General features: G+C 53.8%; 1 protein-coding gene across 4 annotated transcripts in view; it reads left to right on the forward strand.

The window, feature by feature from the left end:
• Positions 1-24,908, forward strand: part of PLA2G6 (phospholipase A2 group VI) — a 40,086-nt gene that overhangs the window by 2,795 nt on the left and 12,383 nt on the right. The window contains exons 1-7 of one of the 4 annotated variants that reach the window (XM_059681568.1): positions 2,278-2,447; positions 5,209-5,461; positions 15,890-16,105; positions 17,442-17,625; positions 19,797-19,984; positions 22,239-22,335; positions 23,440-23,622. In XM_059681568.1, coding sequence (XP_059537551.1) covers positions 5,253-5,461; positions 15,890-16,105; positions 17,442-17,625; positions 19,797-19,984; positions 22,239-22,335; positions 23,440-23,622 — 1,077 coding nt within the window. In that variant the 5' untranslated portion in view covers positions 2,278-2,447; positions 5,209-5,252. Of the gene's footprint in view, positions 1-2,277; positions 2,448-5,208; positions 5,462-15,889; positions 16,106-17,441; positions 17,626-19,796; positions 19,985-22,238; positions 22,336-23,439; positions 23,623-24,908 lie in introns of those variants that run through there. The other 3 variants (XM_059681571.1, XM_059681569.1, XM_059681570.1) reach the window with 3 other exon arrangements.

Genomic DNA, 24,908 nt, shown 5'->3' on the forward strand with positions numbered 1-24,908 from the left:
AGCACGCAGTGGCCAGCGGCCGGGGCTCTGATCAGACCCCGTGGAGCCCTGGGCTGCACAGGAGGGTGTCGCTGTCCTGTGGCCATTGCTCCGATCATGGGACATCCTGTCGTAAGCAGCGGCTCAGGAGGCCTGATTTCCAGCTGGAGCAGTTCTGCGTGTGTTCCCAGGGTCCCCACGTGGCCAGTCCCGTGAGGTCAGCTTCCTGGCCCGGCTGCCTGAGGATCCTGTTACGCACCTCCCAGTGGCGTCCTGCCCTCTGGCCAGGCTTCTTGGAGAAGGAGGCAGAGGCTGTGAGAGTTTTCCCCCCTTGGAGTGTGAGCTCAGCTCGTGTCTATAAAGCTGAGCTTTCCAGACCAAAGCACAGCATCCCTCCTGGGCCCCAGCGGGAGCCCCATAAAGGTTCCCCTGGCACAGGGTGAGCGCCCCCTGAGCCTTTCTTAGAGGTGATGCAGCTCCGAGTGGGTGGGGAGTAGGGTGTGTGTTCTGTTACCACCTGCAGGGGAGTTAGACAGGAGCGCCTCAGAGGTGCCAGCCTGTGGGCTTCCAACCGGCTCATTCACTAGTTCTCACTGGTTCATTCACCAAACACATATTAGGTGCTTGGCTAAATCACTAACTAGGTGCTTTGATAAACAAATCAAAAGGGGGCAGGTGGGCAGCCCAAACCCACAGATACATCCCCATAAGCACAGGGTAAGTACTGCAGTGTGTGTGCGCTGGGCAGTGGGGGTACAGAGGCAGGAGCAGGGGCACCGGGGGCTGAGAGCAGGGGAGACACAGAGCATGGTTCTTAGAAGAGGTGGCGTATGAGCCCCACCTTTAAGGACAAGAGGGATAAGAGGGATTATTCATTTGTCTAACAGGCCTTTTTGAGAGCATCCTCCAAGACGGAAGATGGGGGGCGGGGAGGGTGCAGCGACACTGAGGCCCTAGTGGCATGCTCTGGGCGGCTGTGGTGGGCAGTGTGGCTGGAGCAGCAGTGCAAGCAGTGGGTTGGAGGGTGGGCCAGGCCAGCCCACATGGATGCTCACATTCTTTCTCTGGAAGGTGATGGGGAGCCCCTCACAGGGTCTGATTTGCACAGAGGGGTGTAAGGTGGGTGGGTGGGCCAGGCCCTCATGGTGCGTAGGCACAGAAAGGGCTGTGGGGTGAGCTGGGAGGGAGTGTGGCAGGAGGGGCAGATCCAGTGCCCTGAGGGTTCCCAGGGCGCAGCTGGGCCTTGAAGGAGGAGCAGAGGCTCCGGCAGGAATTGGGGCGGGGGGGGGGGGGCATTCCAGGGGGGACAGGCCAGGAGGTGTCCCTTCACTCTGGGAGAGCTGTTTCACCACGAGCTCCCCCACCTGCCACACCGATCGAGCCCACTTGACAGGGTGGCGGTGGTCAAGGCTGGCATGGCCGGTGCTGGACAAACGGCGCCTGGTGACCAGTACCCATGTGGACAGCAGCAGTAGTCGTAGCCCCTCCTCTGTGCCACCTGGACTAGTGACGATGCTCCTTCCCGGATGGGCTCCAGGCCCCAGGCTTTCCCACTCATTCTCGTGGGCTCCGTCTGCTGGGAGGACCTCCACCCTGTCCCCAACTTCAAGGTCCAGCTCAAGAGTCACCTCCTCTCGCCGTTCTTCGCCGACACGTTCCCCGCAAGGGGCTGTGTGCTTGTTTAGACAGGGACTGGGCGTGGGGTCCCCCTGTGACTACTCACTTTATGAACCCCTTCCAGGAAGTTCACCCAAGATTCTACCTGTTGGTTCCAGTCGCCTCTGATCCCGGTGAGGGCTTTCTGTTTGTTTTTCTGGTGGACATCAACATGTCCTTCTTAAATTGCTCTTTGAACACCCACCATTTAAGGCCTCTCGGGGCCTCAGTTTCTTTATCTCAGAAATGGGGATAATATTGCTTGTCCTTCCTGCCTTACAATTCCTCCAGGGGCGCCTTCCCTGAAGCACCTGAGCAGGCAAGCTGGGCCTCTGCCGGGGGCGGGGGAGCAACACTGAGAACAGGCCAGAACAGCCAGCCACACTCCGGGGGACGCAAAACCCGCGCCTGGAGGCTGCCTGGAGTAGAGTCAGAACTGTTGCCATCACGGTCACCACCAAGCTCTCGTTCGCGTCGTGCGGCTTGTGGCGTTTGAGGGCTGCTTGTAGCAGCTGCAGGTGCCCAGCAGGGTAGGGCCGTCAGGTGACCTGGCACCACTCAGGTGCAAAGAACAAGCCCAGGTGAGGATGAGAACAGTTGTCAGCAAGTGAAAGCAAATGTGGACACCCTGGAGAGGTCAAAGGGGAAGCAGCTATGAGAGCGAGAGGAAGAGAGGGTGACAAGGCTGTGCAGGGGAGCGGTGGCTGGGAGGGACCTTACAGGTTGGGAAGGCAGCCGGCTCCCCAGCCCAGCGTCCTGCGTCCTCCTCGTCCTCCTCCTGCAGCTGCGCTGGAAAAACCCCTGGGTCTGAGGTCAGAGGCGGTGGGGGCGGGAGGGGGTCAGGAATGAGCTGAGCCAGGACGCAGGCGTGCGCTGTCCATGCCACACTGGCCACTTTCCCCTTGGCCTGTTATGATTGTTCCAGGATGTGGCGCGGTGGTTTTCATTTCCTTTCTTCCACCTCGTGATAACAGCGGCCACTGTTTGTGTGCCCAGAGCGTCCTGGCCACTTGCCCCGCATTGTGTCATTTCACCCGCTTGCCCAGCCGGGGGCGGGAGGAGAGCAGGTGTGTCCTTTCAGCGGCCAGGCTGCTGTCTGTGGGAGGCAGGACCCGGAGGGCGTGTCTCCTCTGGGGCGGGGTACCTTCCTTCATCCAGCTGGACCCCTTAACCTGAGTGGGCTCCCTGCCGGTGCTCCTGGCTTCCCCACTTCCTGCGAGCACCATTCCCAGGGCAGCCAGCCTGCCCTCCAGAGCCTCCTGCCGTCTTTCTAAGCCACGCCTGGCCCCCACAGGCCCCATCTCCCCTATACGCCAACTTTCTTTTTTAAAATGGAATTTACTGGGGCAACATTGGTTCACAAAACCATACAGGTTTCTATTGTGTGACTCAACAAAACACACTGCATCATGTGCTCATCGCCTGAAGCAAAGTCTCTTCCATCCCCATCTGTCCCCCCTTTGCAACCTCTACCTACTCCCACCCTCGTTTCCCTCCGGCTACCACCCCACCTACTTTTCTTTAAAAAATAGAATAATTTTCCATACCATTTGGAAAGTAGGGAAAAGAAAAAAATTTCCCATAAAGCCTATACCCTTATCTACCCTGAGTATTTTGGTATGTTTTCTCTCAGTCTATTTCTCTCTTTTTTGCTGTGCATAATTTCCACTCCATTAAATTATGTAAATTATGTTTTAACAAACTTTCTGTGGGCCAAGCTTAGTGCTAGGGGTGAGTGTACAGAGGGGTAGCACCTGCCTTGAAGGAGCTCAGACTCCAGAGCCTGCCCATCTGGCTGTGTGACCTTGGGCGTGTCACTCTACCTCTCTGTGCTTTGATTTTTTCATGCGTGAAATGAGGACTACAGTGGTAACAGTTGGGTAGGTGGGGGTGCGGACGCGCTGGTTAATAGGTATCAGCTCTTGGAACAGGCCCACCGCGAGGCCCACGAGTGTCTGGTGTGAGTAGTAGTAGGGATTGTGCAGGAGGATCAAAGGCAGGGAAGGACATTTCAGAGAGACAGGTCAATGCCGACAGGCAAGGAGGCGTGAAACAGCATTGCTTTCTGGAATCATGCGTGGTTTGGAGCTGACAGGGTGGGACTCCAGGGGAGAGGCTGCAGGGGCTGGGGGGCAGGGGGGCAGGGACTCTGCAGGCCGTGCTTGTGGCCCATGAGCGGCATGGGTGCGTCGGGGGCTCGATGCCGCTGAGCCTGTCACAGAACGCCGCATGCTTTTCCCGAGTTGCTGGTGAGGCTGGGACTTGAACGCAGTTTGCTCGGAGCTGTGCGGTGTGCTCAGTGCATCTGCCTCCTGTGGTTTGGTGAGAAAGACACGAGACAGTGACGTGACGTGTTTAGCTCAGGGCCTGCTCCCTAGTAAGTGCTCAGTAAACGCCTCTGATGTAGTTATTATTGACTCGTATTCTCTGTTTAGAGAATTAAATGAGGCCTCTTGTTCCTGTTGTTCCTGAAGCTGATTTGCTCCTCAACACACAGCCAGGGTGTGACCAGTGTCCACTCCCCTGCCCACACCTCCACCCTCTGTCCTCGGGGTCGGACACACTCTTGGCAGGTGTGTGCCGCACAGAGACAGAGGGCAGCCTCTGGCTGAGTGTCCCCTGACTTTGGTGACACTCACTCAGGGAGGCAGAGTGCTTTCTGGGAACCCAGGAAATAACAAGACATCTAATTCTGTCATCCATGCCTGGCTGGTGTGGCTCAGTGGTTGAGCGTCAAGCTATGAACCAGGAGGTCATGGTTCAGTTCCCAGTCAGGGCACATGCCTGGTTGCTGGCTCGATCCCCTGTGTAGGGCGTGCAGGAGGCAGCCGATCAATGATTCTCTCTCATCATTGATGTTTCTATCTCTCTCCCCCTCTCCCTTCCTCTCTGAAATTAATAAAAATACATTTTTAAAAATATAATCATTCTATCACCCAAACAGGATAATTTAATAGCAGAAACTGTGACCCCATGAACATGAAACGTAAAATGTCCCCCCAAATAGGTGTTCGCTTTTTCTGTCTTTTCATTCCTGTTCATTTCCGGGAGCTCGGTTTTGTGTTCCCTCGGAGCTCCTTGGGAAACCAGTGGGGCAGGCGTTAAAGGTGTCAGACAAGTACTAGCCTCCCTCCCCTGGTGGTTTCTGGCAGAGAGGGGTCACTGCTTGTTTGTGGAATTGAAATGACCCTGCCAAGCTCTTCTCGTACCAGAAAGTTGACTCTCCCCCTTCCCCACGTAAGGAGAACCGCTCCATTGGCCCAGGGCAGGGCCGCCCGTGTGTGCATTCATTTGATCACCACGGCTCCATACCACAGATGAGGAAACTGAGTCTCTGCTGGGAAACTGGGTCCGGTCGCCTGTGCCGGTGGCATCTCTCTTACCCCACAAGGCCTCTTCCCTCCCACTCAGTGCCATTCTCTCTCTCCCTTCCTTGTCAGCTCCCTCCAGGCCCAGCATCAGGGGAACCACGCTGGTGGGGAGCCATGGGCACCTGGGCAGGAAACTGCTGCCCTTGGTGAGATGGGCCTGGGAGTCTGGGCCCCGCTAACCAGAGACCCCGATTTCTTCCAGACGGAGCGGGGAGGCAGCAGGGCCCCCCACTGGCCCCGCAGAAGATGCAGTTCTTCGGCCGCCTGGTTAACACCCTCAGCAGCGTCACCAGCCTGTTCTCTAACCCGTTCCGGGTGAAGGAGGTGACTCTGGCCGACTACACCTCGAGTGGCCGCATTCGGGAGGAGGGGCAGCTGATGCTATTCCACAGCGTTCCCACTCGCACCTGGGACTGCATCCTGGTCAGCCCCCGGAACTCACAGACCGCCTTCCGGTGAGTGAGGGTCTGCTGCGACACGCACATCTTTCCCTGGACTCCCCCAGGCCCCTGGCTTTGGGCCCACATCTGAGGGCTCAGGAGAGGGGTGAGAGAGGGAACCGCTCTTCAGTGGAGAGCTCCATCAGGGTCCCTGGAGCAGGGGCAGGGGGCACAGAAGACTGGGCTGTTTCCTACTGTGGGGCTTGACCCGTGCAGATAGAGAGAAGGCTAGGTCGGGTAAGGCCCAGGGGTCACCTGTCGCCCTGGGTCTTAAAGGCATGACAGTCTTTAGGGGCTAGCCTAGTTTTGTTCAGGAGAGCTTATAACAGGTAGATAGCTGTCACTTCTCAGGGCACACTGGGTCGGCCATGGGCTAGAAGGAAGGGGTCAGAAGCCAGCTGCGGGGCTATTAGGAAAAGGGGAGAGGAGTAGCCAAGGACCTAGAATGCACGGCGCCGAGGCACGTGGGATCCTGCAGGCTGGCATTGAGTTGGCTTCTACTAACAGCCCCTTTCCGTTTATGTATTCCTCTCGCCATCCCGCCCTCCATCCATCCAGTCACCACGCTCCGAGCACCTCGTGTCTCTGGAGTCCTGGGCCAGGCCCAGCTGCTGCTGTGAGATGACAAAACGTGCTCTGTGCTCTCAAGGAACACGCAGTCCTTGGGGGAGGCCACCTGCAGACCAGGCAATACTGCGTGAGGGGCCCACGGAACAGGGGGACACAAGGAGGCACCACTTCCTGGTGGGCTCCGCTGTGTGTGGGAGAATGAGTAGGAGTGAGTCAGGCAGAACAGAATGGATAAGGTTGTTCCAGACATGGGAGGCACGGAGGGGGGACCTGCAGGCAGAAGGCTCTGGCTGGATCCTAGGTGCACCCAGAGCCTTGGTGAGAAGGGAACCTCAGGGTCATTCTGAGTAAGCAGGTGTGGCAGCAAGAGTCTCAGGAAGTGGCAGCTGGGGGTCAAGGTCCAGCCACCAGGAGAAGAGTAAGGCAATGTATCGGCCCCAGCCAATCAGGTGAGAATTCAGGGCCTGGCTCCACAGGGAAACTGAGGCAGAGGCACCCTAGTGGGCAGGTGGGCAAGAATACAGTTCAGTGGCCAGTCCAGACATAGTTTAAACAAAGCAGAACTAGTCGGAGCTCTGGCTGCCCTTCCCCAGGCCTGCCGCTGAGGACTGCTGTTCCGGAGAGCACAGCTGACCAGGGCAGGGGTCCACTCTTTGGAGGCCACTCATCCTTACTTTTTGTTTTTTATCCTCACCGGAGGATATGTTTTTATTGACTTTAGAGAGAGAGGGATAGACGACAATGTGAGAGAAACACTGATCTGTTGCCTCCCGTACACGCCCCAATCAGGTGTCGAACTCGCAACCTTTTGGTAACGGGATGACACTCCAACCAACTGAGCCACCGGGCCAGGGCCATCCTTGCTTTTGAGGTGCCCTACCTTGGGGGCTCCACACCCTCCACATGCAGATCATCCCCAAGTCCTATGAGTTCTAAGTATCCATTGACGGGATTCCAGCTTTGTCTTGGGAAGCTTGAGCCCTGCTCTGGGCAGACTTCCGCCTCACAGGTTAAACCCTTTACCAGCAGTTTATTAACTACACCTGTACTGGTGCACCTTATCGTCAGCGTACTTCCGCACGCGGTGCATCAGCGCATCCTCCAGCGGCCTGCGAGGGGAGCGGGGCAGGCAGCGTCTCCTCGTGTGGATGAGAAAACCGAGGCTCCGGGATGAGCAGGTTGCTCCAGGTTGCACAGGAGGCAGTGAGGAAGCAGGATCTTGGTGTCCTCTGGTTCCGCATCCATTTCTCTTCATGGGCAGCTGTTTCCATGTGTTGAGACAGCACAAGAGCAAATTGGGTGGGGCTTCAAGCTAAGCTCATATCTCTTCTTGGAATTCCTGACATTCCTGACTTGGCTCTGGCGTCTGTCTGCTCTGCTCTCTAACCTGCTCCCATCCAAGCATTTCCGTGTCAGCAAAGGGCATCACCATCCATCTACATGGTTGTGCAATCCAGACACCCAGGAGTGATCCTGAGTCCTCCGCCTCCCACAGCCCCACATCTGGGTCCTTAACAAATTCTGTTGGTTTTCCTCCCACGTGCACCCTGAGTCTGCTTCTCTGTCAGTTACACTTAGGTCGGGCTTGAGTGATAGGAAGCCCCACAGGGTAGTGGGGAAGCCGGATAGGATTTCCATTTTCTCGGAAGCGGCACCCATGCTAGAAAGGGCTGTTGTGGCAGCCCTGCTCCTCAAAGTCCTCAGGGGCCCAGGCTCCTCCTGTCTTGTTGCTCCCCCATGTGTGGCTTCCGTTCTCTAGGCCACCACATGGTTCCAGCTGGCCACATATGGTCCAGCTGTCACAGCCACCTTTCCAGCCGACAGGAAGGCGGAAGGGCACTCTCTTTAGGAACACTTCTTGGAAAGTTGCACACATGCCTTCCACCTAAATGCCTTTGGCCAGGAATTAGTCACAGGGAGGCTGCATTCCGGTCACATTCTAATCCAAAATCAGGGGTCCTGTTACTCTCCATTTTGCTGCTGGCTCTCTTTTCAGGCCATAGTGGCTGTGTATGTGGACTCCTTGCTCCCTGCCTCCTGGGATGTTGTTCTGTCTGTAGTCTTTTTAAAATATATATATATATTTTTATTGATTTCAGAGAGGAAGGGAAAGGGAGACAGATAGAAACATCAGTGATGAGAGAGAATCATTGATCAGCTGCCCCCCACTGGGGAATCAAGCCCACAACCTGAGCATGTGCCCTGACCGGGAATCGAACTGTGACCTCTTGGTTCATAGATCGATGCTTAACCACTGAGCAACACTGGCCGGGCGCTCTGTCTGCAGTCTTGCCCTCCTCTCAGAATCATCTTAGAGGACACATCTGATTACCCGCTCCCCTAATCAACTCTTCAAGGGTTGCCATGTCCTTAACACATCAGCTGATGAGCATGGCTTGAAAGGGCCCCTCCTAGGGCCTTGCCTCTCCCTCTGGCCCCATGTCTGGCCTCCCTGTGCTCTTCCGCTATGAGCCCCGGGCAGTCGCTTGTCGCATTGCTGTGTACACTGTGATAACGTCCATACTGTGTTCCTGGTACGAATTAGTCATTGACCGTGACGTTGACTGTGGCATATGCTATTTGATGAAACCTGCCCGCCCTCACTGGCATCCCAGCAGAAGCAGGCCTCTCACCCCAAGGCATGTGCCACACGTGCTCTCCGCTTCGCAGAAGGGGGCTGGCTCTCGAGCCCGCGGTGCTTCTGCGCCTGGACTGCTGTGCAGCTGCCTGTCAGGAAACCTCTTCCCATCCCTTCTGTGGACTTTACTTCTTACCGCTTCAACGCCATGGCCATCCTCACAGTCACACCCTTGCACGTACTCTCCGCCTTCCTGTAGCTCTCTCTCTCCATTATGTTTGCTGGGCACAACCCCGACAGGAGTCCATTCCCGTTCTCTCCACCATGGCTGACGGAACACCCTTCCACACCCACTGGTCCCACCCCAAATCATGACATCAGCTCCAAGTGACCTGTCATCCTGTTGTCAGCCCGGCATTTCTCGGGGTCATCCCTGTCCGACTCTCCGGGACGGTATACCTGTCCTCTCCTCTACCTCCAGCCCCTCCTCGTGCTCACCCCCACGGACGGCCTGGCATCTGCCTCACTGAGAAAATAAACAACCAGAAGAGAAGTACCATAAGCTCGCTATACCCCGTCTGCCCCATCTGCACCCATGTGCTGGGCCTTCCTTGTTTGTTCCGGCTAGAGATGCTTCGCTCATGGGTCTCATTGAGGCCATCCCCCTGCCATCTTTCCTCTCCTACACAATCCCCCCTCTTTACTGGACATTTCCATTGCTATACAGATGTGCTTTAAAGAAATCTTTCTCTACTCTACTTTCCCCACAGGCACTTCCTATACATATTTATGAGACATATTGTCCTATAATTTTCTTTTTAAGAAATATTCTAATCAGATTTCAGTGTCAGCTTCATGCTAGACTTATAAAAAGAGTTGATAAGTAATCCTCCCATTTTCTGAAAATTGTTTAAGACTGATATTTCTTTTTTAAATGTCTAGAAGAATTCATGAGTGATGCCATCTGAGCTTGGAGTTTTCTTTGTGGGAAGTTTTTAAAATATAGTATGTATTCAATTTCTTTTTCTTTTGTATGTTTTTCTTTATTTCAGAGAGGAAGGGAGAGGGAGACAGACATTGAAACATCAGTGATGAGAAAGAATCATCCATTGGCTACCTCCTGCACACCCCCTGCTGGGATTGAGCCCACAATCTGGGCCCTTGACCCGAATCAAACCCGGGACCCTTCCGTCCTCGGGCTGACATTCTATCCACTAAGCCAAACTGGCTAGGGCTGTATTAAATTTCTTTAACAGATATAGGACTAACAGATTTTCTCTTTCTTCTTGTGTCAGTTTTGCTATGCTGTGTTTTCAAGAAATTTGTCCACTTTAAGTTGTCAAATTCATTGGCATAAAGTTGTTCATGATATCCTGTTTTCTTTTTAGTATCTGAAGGCTCTGAAGAGATGGTACTTTGTATTTTCTGTATTTCTTGTTCAGATTTGTTAGGGATTTGTATATATATATATATATATATATATATATATATATATTGATTTCAGAGAGGAAGGGAGAGGGAAAGAGAAATAGGAATATCAATGATGAGAGAGAATTACTGATTGGCTGCCTCCTGCACCGGCCACACTGAGGATTGAGGCTGAAACCTGGGCATGTGCCCTGACCTGGAATCGAACCTTGACCTCCTGGTTTATAGGTCAACGCTCAACCACTGAGCCACACTGGCTGGGCTAGTTTTACCTTTTAATCATGCAGCACGTAGTCACAGGAGTCTGACTTTTTTTCCCACTTACCATAATGCTTTTGCAGTTCATGATTGTTTTCTAATTATTCCATTTTCCCTCTCTGTTAGCTTGTAAGTTATACACTCTATTGTCTTTTAGTGATAACTGTTAAGAGACAGTTCTCTATGGGTGTCTTGCGTTTCTGTACATCTTGTGAACAGAGACGCTGGTTGCCTTTGCTCGGGCTGTCTATATAAGGATGTCTGCGATGAGCAGCCTTGGAAGGCAGAGATAGGGTCTTTCTCCAGAGCAGAAGGCCGGCTTGCCTGCTCTCCTGTGTAATAAAGACAGTATCTTCCTCCAGAGCAAAGCTTAAACAGATTTCTCATGGACAATTATAGAAGATTCCAGTTCCCTGCACTCAGGTTTTCTCTCCTCTGATGCAACATGAGCAGGTGTCACCTGACCCTCTTCATGTCACCCTGTGGGAACTGGATCCCAGGGAATTGGCACAAATGCTGATACTCTGGCTACTGCTGTTGCTGTGAGTAATAAATTGCCCTTTGTCTTTGATCCAGGAATCTTGTGTCTCCTGCCAGCATCCATGAAACTGTGTCAGGCTAACTTGTTAGTTTGCAACTAGGGCAAAATCTGAAACCTTCCAAGTTCTTGATAGAACCCTAGAGATTGTAACGCACATCCTTGGCCTTACTGAGGTATAATTGGTACTGTAGAATCTTCCAGGTCTGGGAACCCTTTCACTGCATTTACCCCCTCCAGGCTTCTATGCCATGTTCTTTTTTTTTTATTAATACTCTTATTTTAAGCACAATAAGGCATTACATTGTCAATATTCATTTAGATTTGCCTATAAATATACCATTTTCATGGGCTTCATTTTCCCCCCAGCATCTTTATTGTTGATCATTCACCTGGGATAAGGTTCCTTCTACTTTATGAAAATAATTTTATATTTCCTTTTGTTTAGGTCTGCTAATGACAGTCTCGGTCCCTCTCCCTCTCTCTCTGACTAGTGAAATGTTTTTGCTTTTTGGCGGTTTTTAAAATATTTTTATTGATTTCAGAGAGGAAGAGAGAGGGGGGAAAGACATAGAAACATGAATGGTGGGAATCACTGATTGGCTGCCTCCTGCACACCCCACACTGGGGATTGAGCCCACTACCGGGGCATGTGTCCTGACTGGGAATTGAATCGTGACTTCCTGGTTCATAGATTGACGCTCAACCACTGAGCCAAACCGGCCAGGCTGACTAGTGAAATGTTTTAATTTCAGGTTCATACCTGTAGGTTTTGTGTTTGTCTGCTTTCTGGCTATAGAATTCTCTTTGGTGTCTTTTTCTTTCAGCTCTTTCAGGATGTCGTTCCATTGTCGCTGGCTTTCATTGTTGAGATGCCAGCTGTCAGTGTACCAGCTGTCCTTTGAAGATGACCTCCTCTGCTATTTTTAATATTTTCTGTTTGCATTTTGTTTTCAGCAGTCGTAGTAGGGTCCATGTGTCAGTTATTGCTATGTTACAGTATGTTCACCAATATATGTCATTCTCTGGTATTGCTATGCAACAAACTACTCCAAAATGTGGTGGTTGAAAACAGTATCAATTATTTCGCTCACAAATCTGTAATTTGAGTGGAGCTCAGTGTGAAAGGCTCAGCTCTAGTCTACACAGCATCGGCTGGGGTGGCTTGACTGCAAGGTCCACTGTTAAAATGACTCACTCACAATTGGCCAAGTTGGTACTGGCTGTTGGCTGGGAGTTCACCGGGGCCGAGGGTCCAGGACCTACAGTCACCTCCATGGGCGCTCAGCTTCCCTGGGGCGTGATGGCGGGATCCCAAGAGAAAAGAGGTAGAAGCTTCCGGTCCCTTAAGGCCTTGGTGCAGAAACTAGGACATACCCCTTCCGCCATATTCTAGTAGTAAAGCAGTTACAGAGCCAGACTAAAGGGTAAAGAGACACGAATTCCCTCCCAGTGGGAGGAGTGTGGAAGGATTTGGAGCCATGTTCTAAACCGCTACAAAGTCCTTAAGTGTAGACGACTTCTTCGCTTTCTCCTTCTTCCCCTTCCCTTTCCCCTTCTTCTGCTTTTCTTTTTGGTGGAGGGGGGCTCCGAAGGTATTTTAAATCAGTGTTTTTTGTCAATTTTGGAAAGTTCACAGTTGTTAACTCTTCACATATGGCTTCTGTCTAATTCTTCTGTTTTTGTGGCTCTACTTATTATGTATGTTAGATCTTTTCACTATATATTCTACATCTTTTATCTACTTTCCTGTATTTTCTCATCTTTTGACTCTCCATGCTTTATTCTATTCGTTCTTTTCTGACCTAGTTCCTATCCACTAATTTTATCTCAGCATTGTCTAATTTGCTGTTATACCTAGCCATTTTCTTCATTTTGACAGTTGCATTTTTAAAATTTTATAATTTCCACTTGGTTATTTTTTTTTATAGTTTAAAGTTCTTCACCAAAATTGTAAGTCTTCCATTTTATCCTCTTGAATATTGTCCCAGTTATTTTAAAGTCTGTATCAGATAACTTTAACGTGTGCAGCCTTTCGCTTATAGATGTGTTTCTGTTGGGTTTCCTTTATTTTGTCGTATCTCCTCATGGGCCTGGCGAGTTGTGAGTGTGCCAGACTTTGGATTTGCAGCAATGTGGTAGGGATCATCTGAAGCCTAGTTTGAGGTTTCCTTTATGCTTGCGTCTCCCAGGTACCTGGGACCACGCTCACTGGGGACCACCTCAGTCCAGTTTCTGGAATGAGTTATTTGAGGCTGAGCCCAGGCTTTCAGGACCCCAGCCCACAGTAAGAGGCGGTCACCAGGGCTCTGCCTGCAGACCCTGGCCTCCAGTCCCTGTCCCCGGAGCCTGTGAGGTTGTTGATGCTGCCGCGTGTCCCTCAAGCCTCTCGAGTAACAGCAGCCTAAACAGCAGGCTCACGTCCTGGGTTTCCATAATCCCTGCCCGCCCAGCAGTTCTTCGCTGTCTGACTAGGTATCCAGCGCCTCACGCTGATGCTTTTTATATTTTGTCTGTCGTTTCTCGTTGTCCCCAGCTGGTGACCTGGTTCACATGACCTCTGCTATGACGGAAGTGCAAGTCCTCAGAGAGACCCCATTTTCTTTTCTTTTTTTTTAATATATTTTATTGATTTTATACAGAGAGGAAGGGAGAGAGATAGAGAGTCAGAAACATCGATGAGAGAGAAACATCGATCAGCCGCCTCCTGCACATCCCCCAGTGGGGACGTGCCCACAACCCAGGTACATGCCCTTGACCGGAATCGAACCTGGGACCTTTTAGTCCGCAGGCCGACGCTCTCTCCACTGAGCCAAACCGGTCTCGGCCCCCATTTTCTTTTGGGCCATTCCTGTCAGCGTTGCAAAGCCGGATTGCACTTTCCCGTTAGGAGCCTTTAGTTGCACCCTCTGCGGGAGACTCCACATTGTCTGTATTTGCTGTCTCCAGCTCCTCACATCCCATTCGTCCTTAAACCCATGCTAATGGGGCTTTGGTTCCCACACTCCACCAAAAGTACTCTTGTCAAGGTCACTCGTGCCTCAATAATGCCAAACCCAGTGACCAATTCCAGTTGCCATCATACCTGACACCACAGCAGAATTCCACGTGGAGCACTCCAACATTGAGAGGTTGGTGAGATGAAGCAAAAACCAGCCACGGAGAATGAGGAACGGCCCTTCCATACCCCCCTGTCCTACTTTGTTTTTCTATAGCACTTTTAAAAATACACACACACACACACACACACACACACGTACTAGTATATATTGATTTCAGAGAGGAAGGGAGAGGGGGAGAGAGATAGAAACATCAATGATGAGAGAATCGTTGATTGGCTACCTCCTGCACCCCCCACACTGGGGATGGAGCCCACAACTCAGGCATGTGCCCTGACTGGGAATCGAACCCATGACCTCTTGGTTCATAGGTCGACTCTCAACCACTGAGCAACACCGGCCAGGCACTATGGCACTTTCTACCAGGCAGTCTGTTTCTCATATTCCTTATTTGGATTTCACCTTGCTCATTCTGTTGATCTCCCCCATGAGAACGTGGGCTCCGGCAGGCAGGGAAGGGCTGTTGTCTGTTTTGTTCCTTCATTTACCCTCCATTTAGGACAGCGTTGAGCGCAGGTCAGCCTGTCAGTAGGTATTTGCTAAGCGATCGATCGCTCTCCCTGGGAAAGAACAGGCTGGCGCTCCGAGCCCCCTCTCTGGCCCTGGGCCCCGGCTGGCTGCGGGGCTTGTGCGGGTGTGTGGGAAACCCCTGGTGTGCTGACAGCCCTGGTCAGAACTTTAAGCCACCATCATCGGCAGGTAATTACTTCAGCTTTTAAAGCGTTTTTCCGTCACTGTCTTGGCTGGTCCTCACAGCACCTCGGCGAGGTAGGTGGGGCAGGTGCAATCGGTCTCGTTTCAGAGAGGAAAGGGCTTGTTTTAGGAGAACAGCAGACCCAGACTCAAACTCTACTTTTTAAAAGTGAACAAAACTTTCCCCAGCTGGAGTGGCTCAGTTGCTTTAGCCTCGGTTGCCCTGTGTTCCAAAAGGTCATCAGTTCAATTCCCCGTCAGGGCACAGGCTGGATTGTGGGTTTGATCCCCAGCCGGGAGCCTCTGGAAAGGAACCAATCCGTTTCTCTCCCCGCCTCCCCCTTCCTCTCTCTAAGCATGTCCTCGCTGACATAGATATTCTTTTTCATGAATAAAACATTTTTCCTGGTTGTAAAAACAATTTCAACTCATTGTACAGAAATGGATACAGAAGAACGTTTACGTTGTTGTGCTGTCATACACACTCTGACTTTCCTTTCAGTCTTTTGAGTACAGCGTAGATCACGTGTCATACAAAATGTGCATCCTGCTTTTAGATTTAGCATTAGAAAATGACTCTCCCCCGTTCTTTAAATATCTGACTTTCACGGCTGCGTAATGTTCCACCACATAGATATACACAATTTATGTAACATTCTACCGCTGGGCATTTGGGTTAAATGACATGTTTACTTCCTACTGTGTGGGAGGGGCTGGGCACTGGAGGCCTGGGGCTGTCAGACCGGACAGTCAAATTAGAAAGTGGGTAAAATAAAGTCTAAAAACACCACATGATGATACTTTTTAAAAAAGAGAGAAGGAAATATTTTCTTTTTTTAAAAAAATATATTTTATTGATTTTTTACGGAGAGGAAGGGAGAGAGATAGAGTTAGAAACATCGATGAGAGAGAAACATCGATCAGCTGCCTCCTGCACACTCCCCACTGGGGATGTGCCCGCAACCCAGGTACATGCCCTCGACCGGAATCGAACCTGGGACCTTTCAGTCCGCAAGCCGACGCTCTATCCACTGAGCCAAACCGGTTTCGGCGAGAAGGAAATATTTTCAAATAAAAAGCAAGTCCCAGCTCCATTTAGGGGTGTGGGGTGGGGCTGGGAGTCCGGCTGCAGCGGGTCAGTGCACCCCGGGAGGCAGGCGGTGTCCCGTGTGCGAGGACCCAGGGCTCCTGATTCCCAAGGGGGGTGGGCGGGGGTCCTCGGCTCATTTCTGTCTCCCTCCTCGGTCCTGGCTCCGCAGACTCTTCCAGCTGGAGACGGAGGCCGAGGCCCTGGTGACCTTCCAGCAGTATTCCTCCCTGCTGCCGCCCTTCTACGAGAGCTCCGCCCACATCCTGCAGGTGGAGGTCCTGCAGCAGCTGACCGACCTCATCCGCAGCCACCCCAGCTGGTCGGTGGCCCACCTGGCGGTGGAGCTGGGCATCCGCGAGTGCTTCCACCACAGCCGCATCATCAGGTGGGCGGGGCCTTTCCGGGCGGGGCAGCAGGGCTGGACCCTTGGCATGTTGGCAGGATGGGGCCTCAGGGAATCTCTCCCTCCTGCCTCAGTTCTTCATAAACTCAAAGGTTGCCCAGAACCTTTGCCTTAAAAGGGGCAGTGTTGCCTCTGGGTTAGAGCCTAGAGATGCTGGCTACAGTCAGAGGGGAAAATGTAACATTTCTGGAGCATCCACTGGGTGCAGGCCCGTGGTAGCTGTTTTATACCCACCTCGAACTGGAATTTCCCCAACACCCCCATGAAGCGTTGTCACCAGTGAGAGGTTATGTGGCCTGGGCAGGTCGCTCAGCTGGAGGGCGCTGCGGGGGCTGCAGGTCCTGGGTGGCTTCTTCCAAGGGTCTGGTGGCTGCCCCTCCGGGAGCCGGACCACTGACTCACACCCACTCAGCCAGATGTGCATCATGGTCACAGTCCTGCCCTGAGGTGGCCACACCTCCTTTGCTCAGCTCAAAGCTCCTGGCTGCCCTTCCCAGGTGACAGGCCTGTTCTTGACCCTCATGGCATTTAATCTCGCAGGCCTGGCCATTTCCTAGGGCAGGCACGGCAGGGATTGTTGTTACTTCTTTGTAAATAAAGATATTGAAGCCCAGGGAGGTTAAGAGAATTGCCCATTGTTAGATTTCTGCCTTCTGCGACCCTTTTTACTTATTTATTTAATTAAATTTTTTTTTAAATGTTTTCTCTCTTTATTGTTGAAAGTATTACAGATGTCCCCTTAGTTTGTTTGGCTTTTTTCCCATTGACCCCCTCCACTCCGCACCTGCCCCTCCCAGGCTTTCATCACTCTATTGTCTGTGTCCATATATGCATATAAGTACCCCGGGTAAGCGACCCTTTTTTAAAAATCTTCACCAGAGGTTATGTTTATTGATGAGAGAGGGGAGAGAGAGAGAGAGAGAGAGAGAGAGAGAGAGAGAGAGAGAGAGAGAATGAATCTATCTGTTGCCTCCTATACCCACCCCGACTGGGGCGTTTGATGTACAGGACAACACTGCAACCAACTGAGCCACCTGGTCCAGGCCTGCAACCCTTTCTGTGCCACCCCACTGCCCACTTCAGGCTGGTGTGGCCCTGGGGCACATCTATACAGGTGTGCAACTGGCACTGAAAACGGATACAAATTCCTTGAGATACAAATACATCATGGCTTAGCCCTGAGTTTGAACCGGCCAGCGGGAGCGTGGCATGAGTGCTCCTGAGCTCCTAGCCCACTTCCCTCTTCTGCACTTGGGTTCCTCAGTGCCCTGCCCACCTCGTGTGCCGTGTCCACTCACCTGTCTGCCCACCCCCACAGCTGTGCCAACAGCACGGAGAGTCAGGAGGGCTGCACACCCCTGCACCTGGCCTGCCGCAAGGGGGACGCGGAGATCCTGGCGGAGCTGGTGCAGTACTGCCACGCCCAGGTGGATGTCACCGACAACAATGGGGAGACGGCCTTCCACTACGCCGTCCAGGGTAACAGTGCCCAGGTGCTGCAGGTGAGCACCGGTGGGGACGGGGTGGCAGCACCAGTGACACCGCGCTGTGCCCACAGCTGTCTCTGGGTCCTTGCACTCAGATGTCACTCGGGGCCTCTCGCGGTCCCTCTGTGGTCCTTAAGCCCCGAGCTCCTTTGTGGATGGTTCACCTCCACCCACTCTCCCCACCTTCGCTTGTCAAGGAGACGTGTTCCTCGCCCCTTTGCTCTGACAATCTAGGAAAGTCCTCCAGCCCAGCAGGCAGATTCCACTCGCAGTCCAGCCGGTGGGTTTAGTTCAGCAGCTCCGAGGGCCTCCGGAGAGTCGGACCCCTAAGTGGGGGCACTCGTGGTCCTGGGGGACCTGAGCTTGACTTTTGTTGTTGTTGATGTTAATCCTCACCCGAGGATATTTTTCCCATTGATTTTTAAAGAGAGTGGAAGGGCGTGAGGGGGAGAGAAAGAGAGAGAAATATCGATGTGAGAGAGAAGCATCGATTGGTTGCCTCCTGCCTGTGCCCTTATCAGGGCTGGGGTTTGAGCCTGCGACCCAGGTACGTGCCCTTGACTGGGAACCAAACCCGAGACCCTGCCGTGCCTGGGCTGCCTCTCTGACCACTGTGCCACGCCTGCCAGGGCCTGAGCTTAACTTTTTACAGGAATTCAAAACAAACACCACAAAATTCCATCTGGCTCCTCCTGGCATTTGCACCAGAGGCATTCCTGTTGAATTTTCCATGAGCTGGGCAGAGAGATAAAAATAAGAATTCTGAGTGAGTAGATCCAGTGACGTTATTGAAAGGCTACTTCAAATATAAGGCAGAAAAGACAGACTCCTGGGCAGTAATTTATTGCCTGGGCTTAGGAGATTCTTCTGAAGATGATATCCTTGCCTCTGCCTTGGCATCAGAATGGAGCTACATTATTCCAGAAAATGTGGATCCATCCCTGATGATTAGTGCTCTTGGGGGAGGGGTTGCACACCGCCGAGTGCCCGCACGGGGCCACACATGTCCTGCCTTGGGGCAGGGGCAAGGTACTCTTTCCAGCGGCCACACGCAGCCGCACCTGTCTTCGTCCCGTGCTCGTCTGCTGCCTGCCCTGTCCTGGGTGTTGTGTGTGTTCTAGTTAATTCTCAGAATATCCTCTGTGCGGGAGGGTCATTCCCGCCTCTCCTTGCTTAAAGAAACAAGGTCGGTGACGTTCAAGTTTGCCCAGGGAGGGCCCCCCGGTCTGTGAGTGGCGGGGCTGGCCCTCTAGTCGGGTCACCCTGCTGCATCCTCAGGCTGCTGATATGCCCAGCTGGTCATAGAGGCACATAGGATCGTAATTAACCTCAGGGACAGCATTCAGCCCAAGGAGGAAATAAAAGCCTCCCAGTGTGCCTTTTAATACTGATATTTTTTAAAATAGATTTTTATTGATTTCAGAGAGGAAGGAAGAGGGAGAGAGAGATAGAAACATTCATGATGAGAGAGAATCATGGATTGGCTACTTTCTGCAAGTCCCCCACTGGGGATCTAGCCCACAACCCGGGCATGTGCCCGTGACCAGAATTGAACCTGGGACCTTTCAGTTCGCAGGCCGACGCTCTAGTCACTGAGCCAAACTGGCTAGGGCCTGATATTTTTAAAAATATATTTTTATTGATTTCAGAGAAGAAGGGAGAGTGGGTAAGGGGGAGAGAATCATTGATGGGCTGCTTCCTGCACACCCCACACTAGGGATCGCTCAGGCCTGTGCCCCGACCAGGAATGGAACTGTGACCTCCTAGTTCATAGGTCGACGCTCAACCACTGAGCCATGCCGGCCGGGCAATACTGATTTTTTTTTTAATTGAAAAATATCTGTACACAGCAAAAAAAATTCAAGCAGGACAGAAAAGCTAGAAACACTACCCCTCCCTCCCAGACCCCCAGTGCCCACCCCTAGATACGACCACATTTTCAGTTTCTTTATTCAGAAATTGGCATAGATGCCACAGGCATGGCAGACCACACCCCAGGTTCGGTCAGCTCCCTTTCCCCCCCAAGGCCGCCCTTCTCTGTTGCTTCTCTCTGAGTTCTCAGGCGTGTTCTCGTGCAGTCAGCTTCCCTCGCCCTTCGTCCCCAGGGAGAGGCTGCTGCGGCGGGTGCCGGGGAGGGACACGGGGACACGCAGGGGCTGCAGCCCACGCCTCTGTTGTGCTGGCAGCTCCTAGGGAAGAGTGCCTCCGCCGGCCTGAACCAGGTGAACAACCAAGGGCTGACCCCGCTGCACCTGGCCTGCCAGATGGGGAAGCCGGAAATGGTCCATGTGCTGCTGCTGTGCAACGCTCGCTGTAACGTCATGGGGTCCCGCGGCTACCCCATCCACACGGCCATGAAGTTCTCCCAGAAGGGGTAAGCCCTCTCCCCACCCCCACCCCCGCCTCACACGGTGCTGGGCCTCACCTCCCTCCTGAGATGCGCATCAGATTCTGGCGCCCAGGGCTGGCCTGGCACGAACCAATGTGTAGGGTGTGACTCTCAGCCCACAAACCCCACTGTGCAAAGAATCAAACACCAAATTGCCCTATAACGCACCTTAATTTCTGACCGTGAACCTCCCTTTACCAAAGGAGATACAACATTCATCTTTTTTGGGTTCCCCTTTCCAGCTCCCCAGGGGTGGTCCAGTGCTAGAATCTCATGCAGCCCCGACTCGGAGGGGCCCACTGACCTGGGTCCTCTTCCCCCCGAGCTGACCAGCCTGATCGGAACCCGTCTCGCTGCAGTGCTCATGGCTTCTGTGGCCGACTCCAGGCCCAGGCATGGTTGTCAGGGTGGCCCAGGGCCCATCTGCCTGGAAGCATTCATCCCTCCTGGTGGCTGGCACTGTGGGCTCACAGGTCCCGGCCCATGTCTCAGGGAGCTCTAGAAAACTTTCTCATTTCTTCCCTTCTCCCAGACCTGGGAGCCTGGTCTCAGGAAATTCTTCTCCATGTGGGGGTTGTGTGTGTGTGTGTGTGTGTGTGTGTGTGTGTGTGTGTAAGGGGTGAGGGGGCATGGATAAAAGAGACGACTATCTCAAAATATTACCTAGCAGGCACGATACCTAGAATGAATGAATGAGTGAATGAGTCGGTCAGCCCCTCAGACCAGGCACTGTGCCCTATGAAGTTGGATAAGAGAACAGCCCTGGGACAGGAGACAGAAGTCACCCAAGATCCCCCAGTGCTCAGTGCCAGGCAGGCAGCGGGAAAAGGGCACATGACGGGCCACGCTCAGGCTCCCATGCCCTTCCTCAGGGTTCCCCTCCCTCTGGGCACCTGGCTGGCCCCCTGGGGCATCGCTCTTCCCTCAAAGGCCCACCTCGGACAAAGCCTCCTTTCCCTTATCCTCCCGAGCACAGCCAAGAGCTAGAACTTTAAGAAAGACTTGACCAAGGGGTTGGAGGCAGTACCAGTGCTCTCACCCCCAGGAGTCAGGTTCCCTCATTGCAGGTCACGACCCGAATGGGTACAGTGATGGTCGTGCTCGCCTGCACCTGGGGGCTGGCTCGGTGGCCCTGCTCGTGCTTGGCCTCAGCCCCTGCAGGCTCCAGTCACCTGCTCCGTCCATGTCCCTTCAGAACCCTGGTGTTGTCCAGGCGGCTGCCTCCTCAGGTACCCGCAGCCGCCTTCCCTCTCTGCCGCACCCAGGCCTCCCTGCGGGCCGCTCAGATCCAAGAGGATCATTGCTTGCAGGATGACGCCAGTCGCCTCGTGCCTTGGGTGTGCCCACAGCCATGCTCCTCGGGGCCCCGTGGGGACACCCTCTGCTGCCGCGTGGTGGCCAGCACAGCTGCACTCTAAGAATCCCAGGCGGTGGCGTTACTGAGAGTGGTTCATCCCAGCTCCGGCCTGGGAGCCCCTCTGGTGTGTGCTGACCTTCCCCGGACTCTGGTTTCATGTAGAGCAATGTCTCCAAGGGTCAGCAGTGTCGTCACAAGGACCAGAGGCTCCTTCCATTTTAAGGCAGGATAATACTCCATCGGATGGACCGCATTTTGCTTTCCAGTCATCTGTCGGACACCTGGGTTGCTTCCACCTTTTGGCTGCTGTGAATAGGACCGCAGTAAACATACTGTTCGAGCCCCTGAGTTCAGTTCCTTTGGATCCTTTGGTTATAATCCTAGGGGTGGAGAGCAGCTGGACTCTTACCCACCCTGCCTGCTTCTTCCTGCAGGATGCAGTCACTGCAGGAGACTAACAGTGGGGGGTTGGGGATGGGGGGGGGCTGTGTGCCAGGCACAGAACCAGTGCTGAGATACCCTGTCTCCTTTCATTCCTGCCCAGTCCTGTGAGAACTGCCTCCATTTGGCAGATGGACTAAGTCACCTTCCAGAGGTCATCAGTGAGGAAGCTGGGGCTTGCCCTCAAGCCTGTCTGACCCTAAAGCCAACACCAGTGAGAGTCATCATTGCTGATGGGAGTTATCAGGGAAGGCTTCCTGGAGGAAGGGGCTTGAGCTGTGCCTGGAAGGGCTCATGATACCCCAGATATACCATGGAATTCACGCTGGTTGGTTTTGTTGCAACGTTACTTGCAGAAACTCCCCCTAACTAGTCGAGGAAGCCCCTGTGACCTCTCCTGGCACCAGCCTTCCTCGCTGACCCAGGCTCCTCTCTCCCCAGGTGTGCTGAAATGATCATCAGCATGGACAGCAGCCAGGTCCATAGCAAAGACCCACGCTATGGAGCCAGCCCCCTCCACTGGGCCAAGAAAGCAGAGGTAGGTGGCTCTGGGGGAGTGGTAGGCAGGGGCAGTTCCCTGCGCCTGGTTCCTACAGGGACCCTGAGGATGGCACTTGGGAGGCTGATCTCGCAGTGGGCGCCCAGGCAGAGAGGACCAAGGAGAGATGACATCCTGGTGTTGCCCTAGTGCTCACGGGCATGGTGACATGTCCCCTCTGCGGACTTCTGTCTGAACTGCAGGTCCTGCCTCTGGAGGTGTGCCGTCAGCAAGGTATCGCGGGAGAAAAATCTTTATAAATTGTCAAGTGCCTCATAAACAGAAGGTAGAGGTTGATGGCGTGGCTGCAGCTGGCTCTGGCGGCCTCTCCTCTGAGGCCTCTCCCTACGCCACACCTCCGTCCCCCTGGGGGGAGGTCTCTGGTCTCTCATCTCCGGGCAGCACAGCTCGGCAGTGCACTGGGTGGCCCCGGAGGCCATGGCCTGCTCCTCGCTGCCCGGGCCGGGAGGGCGGAGATCCACACTTTCAGGGTCCTGTCTTCATGCCAGCAGCTAGCCACCAGGTCAGGGACTTTCGTGTATGTTTGTCATTCCTTGTTACCACACTTGGTGAGGCAGGGACTCTCATTTTACAAGGAGAGAAAGCTGAGGTGCAGAGGGGTGCAGGGACCCGTCCACGCTCAGGGAACTGGGGGAGTGGAGCTGCTCCAGCCTATTGGGCTTCGAAGTCCAGGCTCCTCTCCACGGCGCTAGGCTCCTCAGGGTGCTGGGTGAGCAGTGGTGTGTGTGGCCACGTCCCGAGGAGGGAGCCTGCCTTTGCAGGGCCCCAGGGAGGGTGACAGAGTGGGGCTGTTCTGGGGCAGGGCCCAGAAGAATTCTGCAGGGGGCACTGGCCCTGTGAGCTCCAGGGAAGGACTTGGAGGCCTAGAAGAACAGTTGGCACATCTTTAGCCTTTTAGCCCCTAGTTCTTGGGGTGCTGATGGTGCCACGGTCCAGAGCCGCCCCCAGAACTGAGGCCTGCCAGCCGGGCTCGTCTGTGGCTGCAGCTTTCCAGAGGCCTCTGAGGGAGGGAGTGGCAGTGCCCAGGTGCCCAGGTGCCGCAGGCCACAGCTGCTGACGTGGGCCCGGACCCTGTCCCCGCAGATGGCCCGCCTGCTGCTGAAACGAGGCTGCGACGTGAACAACACCAGCTCCGCGGGCAACACGGCTCTGCACGTGTCGGTGATGCGCAACCGCTTCGACTGCGCCATGGTGCTGCTGACCTACGGGGCCAACACCAATGCCCGCGGGGAGCACGGCAACACGCCGCTGCACCTGGCCATGTCGGTGAGCCTGCGCCGGGAAGGCGGGGGGCGGGGGGGCAGAGCCCGGCTCCTTCCCTGCGCCCTGGCACCCTCACTCCGTGCCTCCCAACTTGACGCCTGGCTATGCGGGAGGGTACAGCTCTGCCTGCTGACCGTGGCCCTGGGCAACTCCTGTCGCCTCTGTCAGCCCTGGCGTGCTCCCCTGGGAACTGTAGGTGTCGGTCCCACCTGCAGAGCTGTCGAGAGGAGTAAAGGGCAGCACTTGGTAGCCCTGAGGACAGCCGGAGTGACACACGGGACCTGGCGCGGGGTGAGCGTCCACCGGTGTCGGTCCTCCTTCATCGCTAGGGAGCCATATCTGTCTGCGTATTGTTCTCTTTTTTAAAATTTGTGTTGATTTCCGAGCGGAGGAGAGAACGAGGGAGAGAGAACTATCAATGATGAGAGAGAACCGCTGATCGGCTGCCTCCTGCACGCCCCACACTGGGGATCGAGCCCGCAACCCCTGACTGGGTAGCGAATCCTGCCCTCCTGCTTCACAGGTCGACGCCCAACCGCTGAGCCACGCCGGGGGCTGTGTATTGCTCCTCTATCCCGGTGGACTCTAAGCTGCTGGGAGGCAGGCCTGCTTCCACGTCTGGGCGGCAGGCGGTTGGTGTGGGTCACGCTTGTTGGTTTATTATAGAGCATAGTTCCTGCCCTTAAAGGCCGGCAGTCTGGTTAGACGGCTACAGTATGAACAGATTGCATGAGGGGAGGGACTGTTACTATGTTACAGGCACATCTGTGTGTGTGTGTAACTGTAGCAATACCACATGCACAGAAGTCTGTTTCTAAGTCTCAGAGTGAGGGACTGGGAGGCTCTAAAAGAAGTCGATTTAGGACAAATTCAAAGACATCCTGTTTTATACCAAAGGTCATGATTATAGAGCAGCGTTGCTCAAGAGGCTGAGGTTATAAATAAAACCCTGGGCATTTTTAGTCCTGAGTGGGCCCCTAGGATGATCCAGTTCAGCAGTTCTCGAATGTCTTGGTCCATTTGGTCCCCTCATACTCTTAAAAATAATCGAGGATCCCAAAGATGTGTGTTTTTTAAATCTGCGCCCGAGGATATTTTTCCCCAGTGATTTTCAGAGCGAGTGGAAGGGAGACGGAGAGACAGAGAGAAACACTGATGTGAGAGAGACACATCAGTTGCCTCCCGCATGCCCCTGACCAGGGCCGGGAGCCTGCAACTGAGGTACCTGCCCTTGACTGGAATCGAACCCTGGACCCTTCTGTCTGCAGGCTGACACTCCCTTCACTGAG

The sequence above is a fragment of the Myotis daubentonii genome, chromosome 2, assembly GCF_963259705.1.
Source record: "Myotis daubentonii chromosome 2, mMyoDau2.1, whole genome shotgun sequence".
Lineage (NCBI taxonomy): Eukaryota > Metazoa > Chordata > Mammalia > Chiroptera > Vespertilionidae > Myotis > Myotis daubentonii.